This window comes from Drosophila ficusphila, unplaced genomic scaffold (genome assembly GCF_018152265.1).
Source record: "Drosophila ficusphila isolate 14025-0441.05 unplaced genomic scaffold, ASM1815226v1 contig_127, whole genome shotgun sequence".
Taxonomy (NCBI): Eukaryota; Metazoa; Arthropoda; class Insecta; order Diptera; family Drosophilidae; genus Drosophila; species Drosophila ficusphila.
This window is the reverse complement of record NW_025064016.1, coordinates 1219739-1233312: the sequence shown is the minus strand read 5'-3', so window position 1 is coordinate 1233312 and position 13574 is coordinate 1219739. Positions and strand designations below refer to the sequence as shown.

General features: G+C 39.0%; 2 protein-coding genes across 2 annotated transcripts; one reads left to right on the top strand and one right to left on the bottom strand.

Moving 5' to 3' along the window:
• Window positions 1–2062: 2062 nt before the first annotated feature.
• On the top strand, window positions 2063–4062 carry LOC108094484 (parkin coregulated gene protein homolog). The gene is made up of 4 exons (XM_017195071.2): window positions 2063–2330; window positions 2409–2479; window positions 2549–2928; window positions 3621–4062. The coding sequence occupies exons 1-4, from the start codon at window positions 2244–2246 to the stop codon at window positions 3881–3883; spliced, it is 801 nt and encodes a 266-aa protein (XP_017050560.1). The 5' UTR covers window positions 2063–2243; the 3' UTR covers window positions 3884–4062.
• Window positions 4063–4170: 108 nt separating this feature from the next.
• On the bottom strand, window positions 4171–5082 carry LOC108094483. Its single transcript, XM_017195070.1, has 2 exons — window positions 5009–5082; window positions 4171–4948 (listed from the first exon to the last, which is right to left on the bottom strand). The coding sequence occupies exons 1-2, from the start codon at window positions 5063–5065 to the stop codon at window positions 4214–4216; spliced, it is 792 nt and encodes a 263-aa protein (XP_017050559.1). The 5' UTR covers window positions 5066–5082; the 3' UTR covers window positions 4171–4213.
• Window positions 5083–13574: the final 8492 nt, after the last annotated feature.

Genomic DNA, 13574 nt, shown 5'->3' with positions numbered 1-13574 from the left:
AAAATCTCGGCCGGACCAACCGTACCGTACTGGACTGGATTGGATCGGACCGTTGGAGTAGCAGTAGACCGGGCCCAAAAACAAAAGGCCAAAGAGCCCCGTGTTGTTGTTGGCCATGTTCCGGCGATGGAGGCGGAGGGAATGGCCTGCTGAATACTGAATACGGCAACACAAGCGATGTCAATTTCAGACAAACAAGCCGACGCAAGTAGATATATGTGAGAGCGAGTGCATATTGATATATGGCCAAAGGATATTGATATATATGTATATGGCTTATATGACATTCAAGATGGGCTCTCTCCAATTCGGGGCGGCGCACACATAAAAAGTGGGAGTGAGTGCCAGTTGAAAGCTGTCAGTGGCTGTTTAGATTTACGTGCCGCACTGCAGCCATGTCAGCTGAATGGCCATTCACCACCCACAATTCGTTGGAGAATCCCCCCCTCCATTTTTCCCCTTTTTCCCCTTTTCCCCCATCCTCGAATGCACTATGTAACAATGCAAAAACAAGCAGACAGGTCCCCCCTCCCCACCCTATGATGTCCGTTGTCATCGCTCTGACTTTTTGTTAATGAAAGTGTCAGCTAGACAAACGCACCCCAAACCCCAGAATTTACCTCACCGTTGGCTCACCTCGCCTAACAAAACCCCCCATGAAAATTCTGGACCCTTTGTCCATTTTGTGCCTCCGTCGGGGAAATACTTCCCATTTTGGGCCCAATAAATTATGATCCGGCTGATTTGCGTTGTGGCCATTGTGAAAGCTTTCGCTTCTAGCGGGAATTTCCGAACTGTCGTCTGCCATTGGGAGTCTTTTGTTTTGGTTTTTCCATTCGGTTGTGGCCTAATGGGGAAAATTAATAATTATTTGCAGTTGATATATTGCCTATTTTCGAGGCTGATCAGCGAGCCAATGCAATTGATATGTTAAGGGGAGTTCGTCTAAGCCCCAAACTCCTCAAAAGGTTATTTCGAGGATAATATTAATGTTGTAAAATATTTAATAATAATTTAATAAGTGCAGAAAATACTAGACTCTATTGAATAAATATTCCAAACAAAAGTTGTCAAGATTGACATACATAATTTTGAAGTGCACCATATTGTTGTTTTGTACGACCTCAAATGAGACCGCAAGACTTTCGCTTATGCTAACCAAGATGCACTTGATGCGATAAGTCCTCTTACTACTATTTGCTCATATTCGCTAACTTCTTGCGTTGGTCCCATCACATTTCCATGGCGAAATGCTTAGCAATTAGCGCGGAGGAGGAGGACTTCCCGTCCTTATTCTGCATAATCCTAAATGCCTCTAACTCAATTTACATGCCAGAAAACGACAGAAGCTAAGCCGGGCCAAAAGCCAGGCAAAAGTTGGGGATTCGAGGGACTCGAGCCCCCAGTCCTCTCGACATTATTAAAACGGATAAATCGCGACGTGCAACGATGTGTTGGGCGAAAGTGAAAAGCTGTGCGTGGGTAATTAAAAACAGGAGAACCGGGAAAGCCAAAGACGAAGCTGGAAAACGGAGTCAGATAAGGACAGTCGAGTAATTCGCATGTCGGATTTTAATTAATTCAGGCCAACAGAAACAAGAAGCGCAGCGCAGCGCAGATAGGTCGACTTTCCCCACCGTTTTAAGTAGGTTAATGCCGTGGATGGGGAAGGTGGAGGGACTTCGAAATTAAAGTCAGGGGGTCCACAGTAGACGCCTTAATTGGCGGGCGTTACAAAATATTTACCGTTACATTTACCGCTCAAAAAATAAGGCTTCAGCGGGAGGAAAAAGCGGAGGGCGGAAAATGTGAAAAGATGATAAAGTGCGCAAATGTTTGCACTTTCCCTTTATGACTATTTAGAGACGCTAAACATTTTTAGGTGTGAATTGCCCGGGGTGACGACACCCCAAAATTATTCGGTTTGTAGAATGGGGGCGAGTGTAACGTCTTGATAAGAACATATTTATAAATATTGTCATACTTACACATAATTTATTTACATTTTGTTTCTTTGTGTGCGAGTAAACTCCGCATAGAGTGTCAAGCCACTTTCGATTTTCCAATATTTGTAACTGTTTCGATTGGCATTTTTTCCAAGTAGCCCATTCAAAAAACATCCGTGAATATTTTCTACAGCAAAGCTCAAAAATCAAGTCACACTATTAAATGCTCCACAAACATATTTAGTTTTGATTAGAATTTTTTTTTTAAGTTGCAAGTAGGATTTCTCTCTACTAACAATGTGTTCCACCGGCGGTGAGCGCGCCAAGCGAATTCATGAATCGGGAAGGGTTTGTCGCGAATTGTTGTATCTGAGATCGAAGGTGGTAAGTATAACTAAATTATTTAATATAAATACAAATAAAAAAAATTTTCTAAATATAAATATATTTACTTCATTTTAGCCTGTTCGAGAAGTACCTGCCTTTACTTATCAGGCACTTCAACCTAACACTGTGGTGAAGCCACCTCCAAAGTGAGTGAAAATAAATACAAATTAAAGTAGAATTAAAAGAAATATTTCATTCCATCTGTTACTCTTTAGGATCGACATCTTCAAGCGAAAGCCAGTGAAGGAGACCGTATTCAAGATCTACTTCAATCGCGGAGACATTCCGTGCGTGATGTCCGGAAGGAGCAGCAAACAGGATCCCACCAAGGAGCGTCCGGTGAAGTGGCACTGTGTGCCGGAGAATCTCGACTATTGCTACTACCTACCGATCTTTGTGGATGGACTGGCGGACATGGACTCGGACACCCGGTTGCTGGCGGTGAATGGAGCCATCGATCTCATCATGAGGTCACCCAAAAAAGTTCTGCCCGTGCTGCCCAAACTGATCCTTCCACTAAAAAGAGCCTTTCAAACTCGCGACAAGCGAATCATCATCTCCGCCCTTCAAGTCATTCAGTTGATGGTTCGATTGGGTGAGTCACCAAATATTTTAATGTCAGAATATACCTTTTTCTTGATTTTCCCTGATGTAAAGAAAGTACTAATTGGTGGTTTTGAATGCAGGAAGGCTTGCTTAACAACAGCCTTATTTTTAGAATTTAATTTCTTGGTAAACTCTCCTTTGCATAATTTACAACTTCCTGCTTATTTGATAGAAATGTTTCTTTCACCATTTTTTTGGAAGTTTGATTTTTATGTCCTTGATAAGCCATCTGCAAATAAAAGCTACATAGAAGTTGATTGTTAATTAGAATAAACTTCATATGAATGCAATAATCATTAAGAGGAGCACTATAAAAAATCTCGGCGAACTGTTGTCCATGTTTCTCGCCTGCTGGATTTAAACTTTCCAAGCGTGCGTTCTATAAAGCATCTTTATACATGTACATATAATACCTATGATATTCTGATTGATAATTATGTAAAAGGAATGACACACGCTTGCAGTAAATGGAAACTGATAGGCCATGACGCGGAAATAAATAATTCATACATTTCTTTAAGAAAAATAAATATTACATTGAATACAACTAATTAACACTTAAAACATTTTTACAGTTATTCTGTGCTTCGCAGCATCTTGTTTTTTGAAATAAAGAGATGATTGTTGGGATAAGTGATAAGATCACTAAAATAAAACTAAATATTTCATTTTATTTCACAGGTCCTTGTGTGGGACAGGCGCTTGTACCCTTCTATCGCCAATTGTTGGCCGTTTGTAATCTCTACAAAAATATCAATGTGAATCTGGGCGAGGGAATCGATCCCGATCGCAACTGTCGCATCGGTGACGTCATCGAGGACACCCTGAAGTTATTGGAGTACTGCGGAGGTCCCAACGCCTTTATAAACATCAAATATATGGTGCCCACCTACGAAAGCAGTGTTTTCCCAAAATGCGAAGCTCCCGAACCACGGGATCCCTAAGTCTTTTGTTTTTTAGTTGACTTTTTCAGTTGACTAACTTTTGCGGAAAATTTAAACTACGAAATTAAAGTTTGTGAATCTTCAAATCGATGATGAGTAAAGACCAAATTTCTGCCTTAATTTTCTATGAAAAATAATATAATATAAATAAAATAAATAATAATAATTCACAAAGCATATATATGAAATAATCTTTTTTATTCTAGAACGTCATTGTGTTGAATATTGTTGATCTTGAAAACCCATTTTTATCGAAATTTTTTTTTTCGATCTAAAGAAAGTAATAATTAGTGGTTTTAAATGCAAGAAGGCTTACTTTACAGCCTTATTTTATTGGTTGAAGTTATTATTTGCCTCACATATATAATGGTTTGGAGTTGTGCAGTCAAGCGGCTTCATATATTCCACATCATTTGCGTTCAGCCCAATGCAAAAATCTCCATTCAAAGAGCTGGTTCCATCGGATGAATTTACATTAAAAAATTTAGGTTTTTGACCGGTTGATTCAGATTTAAATTCACCGCCATATAAAACATTACTGATGTCCAACCAATAGTTACTGCTTGGCTGCAAATATGGTCTGATAGCCTTCAACTCCTCTTCAGTTTGGAGACTAATTAGTTGGCCACCCATTTCCTCACATCTCGTCAAAGCATCGTACCAGTTTTCCGTTTCCTTGCTTTCAATATGATAGAACTTCTCACCAAACTTAAATTGTTTACTAAGTTCTAAAGCACTCAAAATGGGATTGTCTGTCGATTTTGATAGGCTACTCGTGGTTTCACTAGTATCATATACAGCTTCTTGCTCATTTGATTGCAATTTTGTTTCGAACCTTTTTAAGTCTTTGTTTTCAAGGGTTATTTCACTAAAATTAGGGTTGTCTGTGGGTATTTGTAAACTGTCCTTTGTATAATTTACAACTTCCTGCTCATTTGACAGAATTGTTTCTTTCACCATTTTTAAATTCTTTAAATCAAGAAAATCTTCTTGTTCTGACGTATTCCAGGGAGCAATCACCACAATTCTTTTTGGAATTTGATTTTTATGTTGGTGATAAGCCATCTGAAAATAAAAGCTACATAGAAGTGGGTTGTTAATTTAAATAAATTTAAAACTTCTTACGAATGTAATTATCACTAAGAGGCACACTATAACAAATCTCTCCGTACTGTAGTCCATGTTTTTCGCCTGCTGGATTAAAACTTTCTAAGCGTACGTTCTATAAAGCATCTTTGTACATGTACATAAGTATAATACCTCTACTGATTGTCTGATTGATAATTATGTCCAAATGAATGACACACGATTGCAGTAAATGGAAGCTTAGCTTATCAGCTTCCACGCCGAAAAAATAATACATTTTTTTTAAGAAAAAATAAATACATATAATATTGAATACAACCAATTAACACTTAAAATATATTAGGTTGTTTGGTAATGACATACCGATTTTTCAAACTTCGCGCTTCGCTTGTGAAGTCAAATATAATCGTATCTGGCAATGCTGTATATTGTTTGAAAGGTATTGGCATCACCTTTAAATATAGTTTGTTTACATGAGCTTCACAAACGCAAAAATTCGGGCAATTTTGATATTTTTTTTCGCACAGGGAAAAACTGCCGCGGAATCTCGCAGACAGATTATTGCTGTCTTTGGAGATAACAAACTTTCGATTCAAACCGCCGAACAGTGGTTTAGGCGATTCCGAAGTGGCAATTTTGATACCGAAACACCCAAGCCTTCCGGACGACCAGTGACCGTTGATACGGATAAAATCATGGAAATAGTGGATCGAGATCGTCATGTGACTATTAGAACCTTCGCAGAGGAGCTGCAACTAAGCACTTAAGCCGTCCATAAGCATTTAAAGTCGAAAAATTTAACAAAAAAGCTCGATGTATGGGTGCCTCATGAGTTGTCCCAAAAAAACCTTTTCGACCGTGTATCAATCAGCGAATCTTTGTTGCACCGTAATAAACTCGACTCATTTCTGGATCGGTTAGTCACTGGTGATGAAAAATGGATCACATATGACAACATAAAGCGTAAAGGATCCTGGTCGAAGCACGGTGAGTCGTCTCAAACGGTGGTAAAGCCAGGACTGACGGGTCAGAAGGTGTTGCTGACTGTATGATGGGGTATCAGAGGAATTATTCAATATAAATTGTTTCCCTATGGCCAAACCATCAATTCTGACCTCTATTGTGAACAACTGGAGCGATTGAAGATTGCACTTGAACAGAAGCGGCCAGCCATGGTGAATCGTAAGGACGTTGTGTTCCATCATGACAACGCCAGGCCCCATACATCTCTGGTGACGCGTCACAAGTACCGGGAGCTTGGTTGGGAAGTGTTAATGCATCCACCTTATAGTGCGGACATTGCCCCAAGCGATTACCATCTGTTTTTGACCATCCAAAATTTTTTCGATGAACAAAAATTGAGTTCAAGTGAGGATTGTGAAAATCGAATCGCCCAGTTTTTTGCCAGTAGGGACAAGGACTTCTTTAGGAGAGGCATATAAAAGTTACCATCAAAATGGCAGAAAATCATCGAAGACAACGGTACATATAGCACATAAATCGGACAATGCTAACTATGTTAAAATCGTCGTCAAAAATCAATAAAGAAACCGGTATGTCATTACCAAACAACCAAATATTCACAGTTATTCTGAGCTTCGCAGCATCTTGTTTTTGAAATAAAGAGATGATTGTTGGGATATGTGATAAGATCACTAAAATAAAACTTAATATTTCATTTTATTTCACAGGTCCTTGTGTGGAGCAGGCGCTTGTACCCTTCTATCGCCTCTATTTTTATGAAAAATAATATAATATAAATAAAATAAATAGTAATAATCCACAATACATATATGTATACAGAGAATAAAATAATCTATTTTATTCTAGAACTTCACTGTTGAATGTTGTTGTTGATCTTGAAAAACCATTTTTTAAAGAGATTTCTTTTTCTTTTCGATCTACAGAAAGTAATAATTAGTAGTTTTGGATGCAAGAAGGCTTACTTTACTACAGCCTTATTTTCTTGGTTGAAGTTATTATTTGCCTCACATATATAATGGTTTGGAGTTGTGCAGTCAAGCGGCTTCATATATTCCACATCATTTGCGTTCAGCCCAATGCAAAAATCTCCATTCAAAGAGCTGATTCTATCGGCTAAATTTAATTTTAAAAATTTAGGTTTTTGACCGGTTGATTCAGATATAAATTTACGCCCTGATAAAACATTACTGATGTCCAACCAATAGTTACTGTTTGGCTGTAAATATGGTCTGATAGCCTTCAACTCGTCTTCAGTTTGGAGACTAAGCAGTTGGCCACCCATTTTCTCACATCTCGTCAAAGCATCGTACCAGTTTTCCGTTTCCTTGCTTTCAATGTGATAGAACTTTGCCGCAGACTTAAATTGTTTGCTTAGTTCTAAAGCACTCAAAAAAGGACTGTCCGTTAATTTTGGGAAACTACCCGTGGTTTGACTAGAATCATATTCATCTTCTTGCTCACTTGAATGCAATTTTGTTTCGAACATTTTTAAATCCTTGTTCTCAATATGATTAAAGTTTTCACCAAAACTAATTTGTTTGCTTAGTTCACTAAAATTAGGATTGTCTGTTGATATTTGTAAACCGTCCATCGTTTCAGTAGCATAATTAACAAGTTCCTGCTGATTTGGTTGAAGTTTTGGTTTTAACATTTTTACCTCCTCTGGATCAAAAAAATGTTCGGGTTCTGACGTACCCAAGTGAGAAATCTCCACCACGTTTTTTTTGGAGCTTCCATTTTTCTCTAGTTTATAAGCCATCTGCAATAAAAGCTACATAGAAGTGGGTTGTACATTAAAATAAATTTTAAACTTCTTACGACTGTAATAATGGTTAAGAGGAGCACTATAAAAATTCTCTGCGAGCTGCTTTCCATGTTTCTCGCCTGCTAGATTGAAACTTTCTAAGCGAATGTTTTAAAAAGCTACTTTTTATATGAACATATATATATAAGTCCAGGTCTTATATATGATTATCTGATTAAATGGAAACTGACAAGCATGAAACGGAAATAAATAATTTATGATTTTTCTTAGGAAAAATAATTAAAATATTAAACATAAATAATTTGACAACACTTAAAAAAAAAAAACGTTCACAGTTATTCTGAGCTTTCCAGTATCTTGTTTAGAAAAAAAAAATGATTTTTGTGTGGGATAGGCCCTTTGGCCCTTCTATCGCCAATTGTTAGCCGTTTGCAATCTTTTCAAAAGTGTCAATGTGAATCTGGGTGAGGGAGTCTATCCCGATCGCATCTGTCGCATCGGTGACGTCATCGAGGACACCCTGAAGTTATTGGAGTACTGCGGAGGTCCCAACGCCTTTATAAACATCAAATATATGGTGCCCACCTACGAAAGCAGCGTTTTCCCAAAATGCGAAGCTCCCGAACCACGGGATCCCTAACTCTTTCGGTGCTTAGTTGTTTTTTTTCAGTTTACTAACTTTTGCGAAAAATTGAAACAATGAAATTAAAATTTGTGAATCTTCAAATCGGTGATGAGTAAAGACGAAATTTCTGCATTCATTTTTTATGAATCAACTTTTTTATTCTAGTACGTCATTGTTAAATGGGTTTCTTGATCTTGGAAACCCATTTTTATTGAGATTTCTAGTAAAAAGCGTTTCCTATTTCTTACTCATTTCATATTGGGAATTCAAATGACTAATGTTTTTCCTCCTTTACAAATTACTTATTATTTTTTCAAGAAATTATGGATTTGTTTTTATCGCCTTAGGCTTACGATATCTTTTCAGGAAAACAGCATTCCTATAATTCTGTATTCCACTCAATCTGCAAGTCTTTGCGTAACTGTTTCAACTTTAACTATATTTCCGTGTACGATTTTGGCCTAAAGGAATATTCATGTTCAGCTGCACTTATCCTGTACTTGTGTCAACGACTTGCCACCTCCAACCCCAGGAAAAGTGCCATCTGTTAGACAGTCAAGTGATAAATGCCTAATTAATTTTTAATTTTCGAAAACGCAAACAAAAAATGGATGGAGATATACAAACGAAAGCAGACGCTGCAATATACTCGTAAACTTTTATGTTTTTTGTGTGTTCTGGCCAATAGAAGAAGTCGTGCCATAAATAAAAGGCTCATTACAATAAATCATAAAGTGGAAACTGTTCAATTCGCTCTGGCTTTTTTAATGGAATATCCGTGTAGCGAGTGTCGAGTGTCTGGTTGCTACCATTTGTCTAAGGATGCGTGTTTTTTTTTGGTGAGAGGGGGTGGAACAGCGCCTCCCCGGATTCAGTATCCTGTCTGGGTCTGTCCTCCGCTTCGATTCCCCTTATCTCTGGCTCAAATCAACCAAACGGGCCATACACTTTTGACTTTTGAGCCTAACTCTCTGCGCTGCTCTGCTCTGCTCGGTTTAAAAATCGAAGGATGGGCGCACTCTAAATTTAATTTACCTAAATTGCTTGGGGTGGATGTGGTTTAGACCGCTCACTTGCCATTTCCAAATTGCTCATTGCGCTTTTCGGCGTAATTAAGGACGACCCTCCTGAAATTTTGGAAAACAAATCTTGTTATCAACGGGCAGCAACACGAAACAGTTGCTCCTGTTCACTTTCTGGCCAGGCTGATGGTCACTCCGCCTACACTCAGCATATTTAACAGCCCTAATTCATTGGCATTGGACCACACGGCTAGAAATTGTTGGTAAATTCATTAGATTTTTTTCTGACGTTGAATTGACGCACAAATATTTTAGGTGGAAACACTTATCAATTTAAATATGATTTGCCACAATTTTAAATAATTAAATTTATTATAAGTTATAAATTTATATGTATTTTTAAAAAGCAAATACGTCTTAAATGAATGAAATGAGGGCCTTGAACTTAGATTATTTATTGGGGTGGTTTGGGCTGAATTCCAAGAAATTTAATTCATAAAAAGTCGTTTATTGTTGCTTGCAACAAATACAACAAAACAAATTTCTGATCTCGCTCACGTACGCCCAAAATTAAATTTTTGCTACTTGGTATTTAGTAATATTTTCTTAGAGTGCATTCTGGAACGGGATGGTGGTTTGGATGGTCTCTGACCTGCCGACAGGGACCCCCGGCCTGTCAAGTTGGTCCGTTGGCTGGTTGATTGTGGTGCGTAGATAAAAACCTGCCAAGTGTTGCAACTCAATTTGCCCCCCCAGCCGAGCAATGTTGAAACCACACCCCATCTGGAAATCACCCTCGTTGGGTTCGCCCCGCATCCATCGTTCCAGCACACAAGTTCTTAATTCACTTTTTGGTGGCGCGTGTTTTTTTTTTCTTGCCCGCTTGATTCTATTTCAGAAAAGTTTTTTTGTATTTTCAATCTCCTGTTGACGGTAAATCAAACAGTCCCCCTGGGTGCAACGTCACTTGACGACCCTCCCGATTTGGCTAAATTGCATTTACTTGCTGCGAATTTACCATTTTATTGTGATGCTGGCGGTTCTAAAATGCTGGTAAAACGATTTGACATTTTATACGCACTTCTCGAAGAGTATTTTTTATTGCGTCGAAGGCTTTGGTCTAGTCTGTATAATAACTGAGGGTGGAAGCTACCAAAAAGGGTTCGCAACAGGACGCCAAAAACTTTGATTTAGATGCTAAATCCTCTCAAAAGGTTATAATCTCAATTGGAATATAATGAGATGCCTAACTTTGTTTCAGTGATGATGGAGTGAAAATTGGTTTATTGATTTTGATTTTTGATTTGTTTACTAGAAGAACGAAAATTTATGAAAATGTATGGGCCTTGAAGCCATTGTTCTTTTCTAATCATTTCTGGATAAAACTTGCAGCCATTCTTCTTGAACTTCCCCCTACCTTTCGCACCTTATCCACATTTGATATCAATTTTTGGTGAGCTACCGAAGTATTGCTCGTCAAACGGCCCACTCTTTCGGTTTCTGCAATGCCCAGAAGGGCTTTTCCGTCACACCCAAAAACTGGCGAGAAGGGAGCCTTCACATGCAGGACTTCCCCATTAAGTCATGACCAAGTCGATGGGTGTATGCTGTGGCCAGTGGGTTGGAAATTGCTTTAATACCCCGGAAATTGCACGAGAGTTGCATAAATTGACACGCAACGCCCCGTGGGCGCAATCCCATCCAATCCGATGTAATGAGTATTTCAGCCATCGAAAGTACTGCTCCGCCACTCCAAGCCGAATTCCTATCGATTGAGGTTGAGTTGAGGTGAGGAAACCCTTTCTTTAGTGGAAATATGGAGCAGAAAGACCAGTAAGAAAAGACTATTTAAATCAGTAACTTACCTCGGATGATTATCGCTTAATGCAGAAAGTTATATATGAAGTTATAAGCGGCAGTTTTAGTTACCAACAGCTCTTGGAAAATTTCAGTAACTTCTTGTACAGTTTTGTGTATATCTTAAGCTTTCAGCAATATTACCTTTTTTAAATTTCAATTTAATTTTATGCTGCAAGAATACTGTGCCATAAGTACTAAGTTCTTCATGTTGATGAGCTGATTGTCTATTCTGCTGCCTTTCGCGTAACACTTCTTTCATTTTGAGTCATCAACTTCTGTCCACAAGCATAGTTTGTGTGATCGTGGCTGTTTGGGCAGACACAAAGGGCCATTGTGGACTTTGGGCAGCGGCAATCCGTTTGTCCATTTGTGCAATCCGCACTTAGCCGGTCACGAACTGGCATAAAGAGTCTGCCCTATCGGGCGCAGATGGTCGCATTTTCACGAACCACGTGCGTTCTGTGGAAGCTGCCCGGAAGCGAATCGAAATTATCACCAATTTGCAGTCATCGAAATCCAATTATGGGGCGTGTGTGAGACCGGTTCCAGATCCGTTCTGTAACCCGAAAGCAGGAGGTTCGCGAATTCTCAGCAGCCAAGTGTGCCATATGCTGCAGCCAGATACCCGAAAAGTGCAGCGCGAATCGCAATAGAAACGGGTGCAGATACACTATGCTGCAAGGATAGGAAAGTATTAGGTAAAAGCTATGCCACAAAACAAAATTACATATAAAATTATTATTTATAAGACTTAAATATTTAAGCTTAATGTGTGGGCTGATTATATTAAATTCTTAAGCATAACAAGCAGTATCTTGTATTAAAAATACTGTGTACTTATAAGGATAATAGAAAATTTATTAATAACTTTAATGAGTAAAAAAACTAATGAACATCAAATCAATTATTTCCAATGAGTTAAAAAATGTAGAATAACAATCTTGCATTTCTAGGCACATTTTGCAAGTAGTTCCTCAGAGATTTACAATCGGTAATTGAGTTCGTACTTTGTTGCCCAGTGTAATCGGATTAGGCTGCCTGCAGTTTCCTAGCCAACCGGAGGGAAGCACAACAAAAAAACATAATTTGCGAGAATTGTCACACGACACGGTCGGGGGCACTTTGTACAGACTTATTTGCAATTTGCGAAATGAAAGCGGGAGCGGCGAAGAGGACGAAGGTCACAGGAAGCCAGGAAGCCAGGAAGTGGGGTGAAAACAGGAATTGGACGGGACACTTAATCATGCATGTCAAGTCGAGTAGTTGTCCCGCTCGCAGCTCTATCGAACTCATCATAATCTCCACTGCGAGTACGCATCATTATCGACTGCATTTCCCCAGGGGGAGTTGATGTTGAACCCCCTGTCCTTTCCCCTTCAAAATAATATATAGAGCCCTCCCAAGTTTTTCGCTTAGTTCCGGCATGCGACAGATGCAACAGACGTGCAGACATCCGGGGTCTGGGGTTCGGGGTTCGGGGATTCGGGCATCGGGGATCTGGGGGTTTTCGGCACGACCGCAAGCGGGTCTTAAAAGGTCCACCCCATTTCGCCCCCTCTCACGCTGTCACTGCTCATTGTCAGCAAAGTGTCGGTGGGCGGGGGGTGTGGCCTTCAGCGGGGGACGAGGAAAGGGGTGGCGTAGAGGCGGACGGTCGGTCAACAAGCCACAGCACCCCTCGAAACGGCACCGAACGTTTCCATTTTCAAGGGCCTTAAACCAACTTTTTTGCACTCAAGCAACCTGCCAGATTACGTCAATGTGGAAAGGTGGCCATAAAAAATCTTTGCATGCACAGTGGTTTCGGAACAATAAAAAAATATTGAATATTTTTCGGAATAATATTATGTTTAATTTGTAAAATATTCAAGAGTGCCTTATGTACTTGTGTTCTTATAAATTTTAGTTATTTTTATTGAAAATTAACTTACATTGTTCTTTAAGGTATAACATTTTAATTTTAAAACTGATTATGTGCAATATATCTTTCATTTCGAATAAGGTACTTTTGTAATAAAATCCTTTGTTTATACTGGTTTTATTTCGTTCAGTTTTATGACTAGCATTTAACCACTGTGGTTGCCTTTCGAGGACCGAGCACCACCGCATCAGGAGCATCAGGAGAATCAGGAGCAGCGATGGCGGTGGCCACACAACAAAGGACATAGACGATAAGACGACGACAACGGCAAAGGCAACCGCTCCCGTGGTTTCCGCTGCAATTGCACTTAAAAAAAAAGTAATGAAAAAACAATGAAACAAAATTGAAGGCAAATTAAATATCATTTAAAAATAGAAACAACTTGAAGCGTTTAAATTCCAAAGCAAGCTGACTAATTTTTAGTAGAA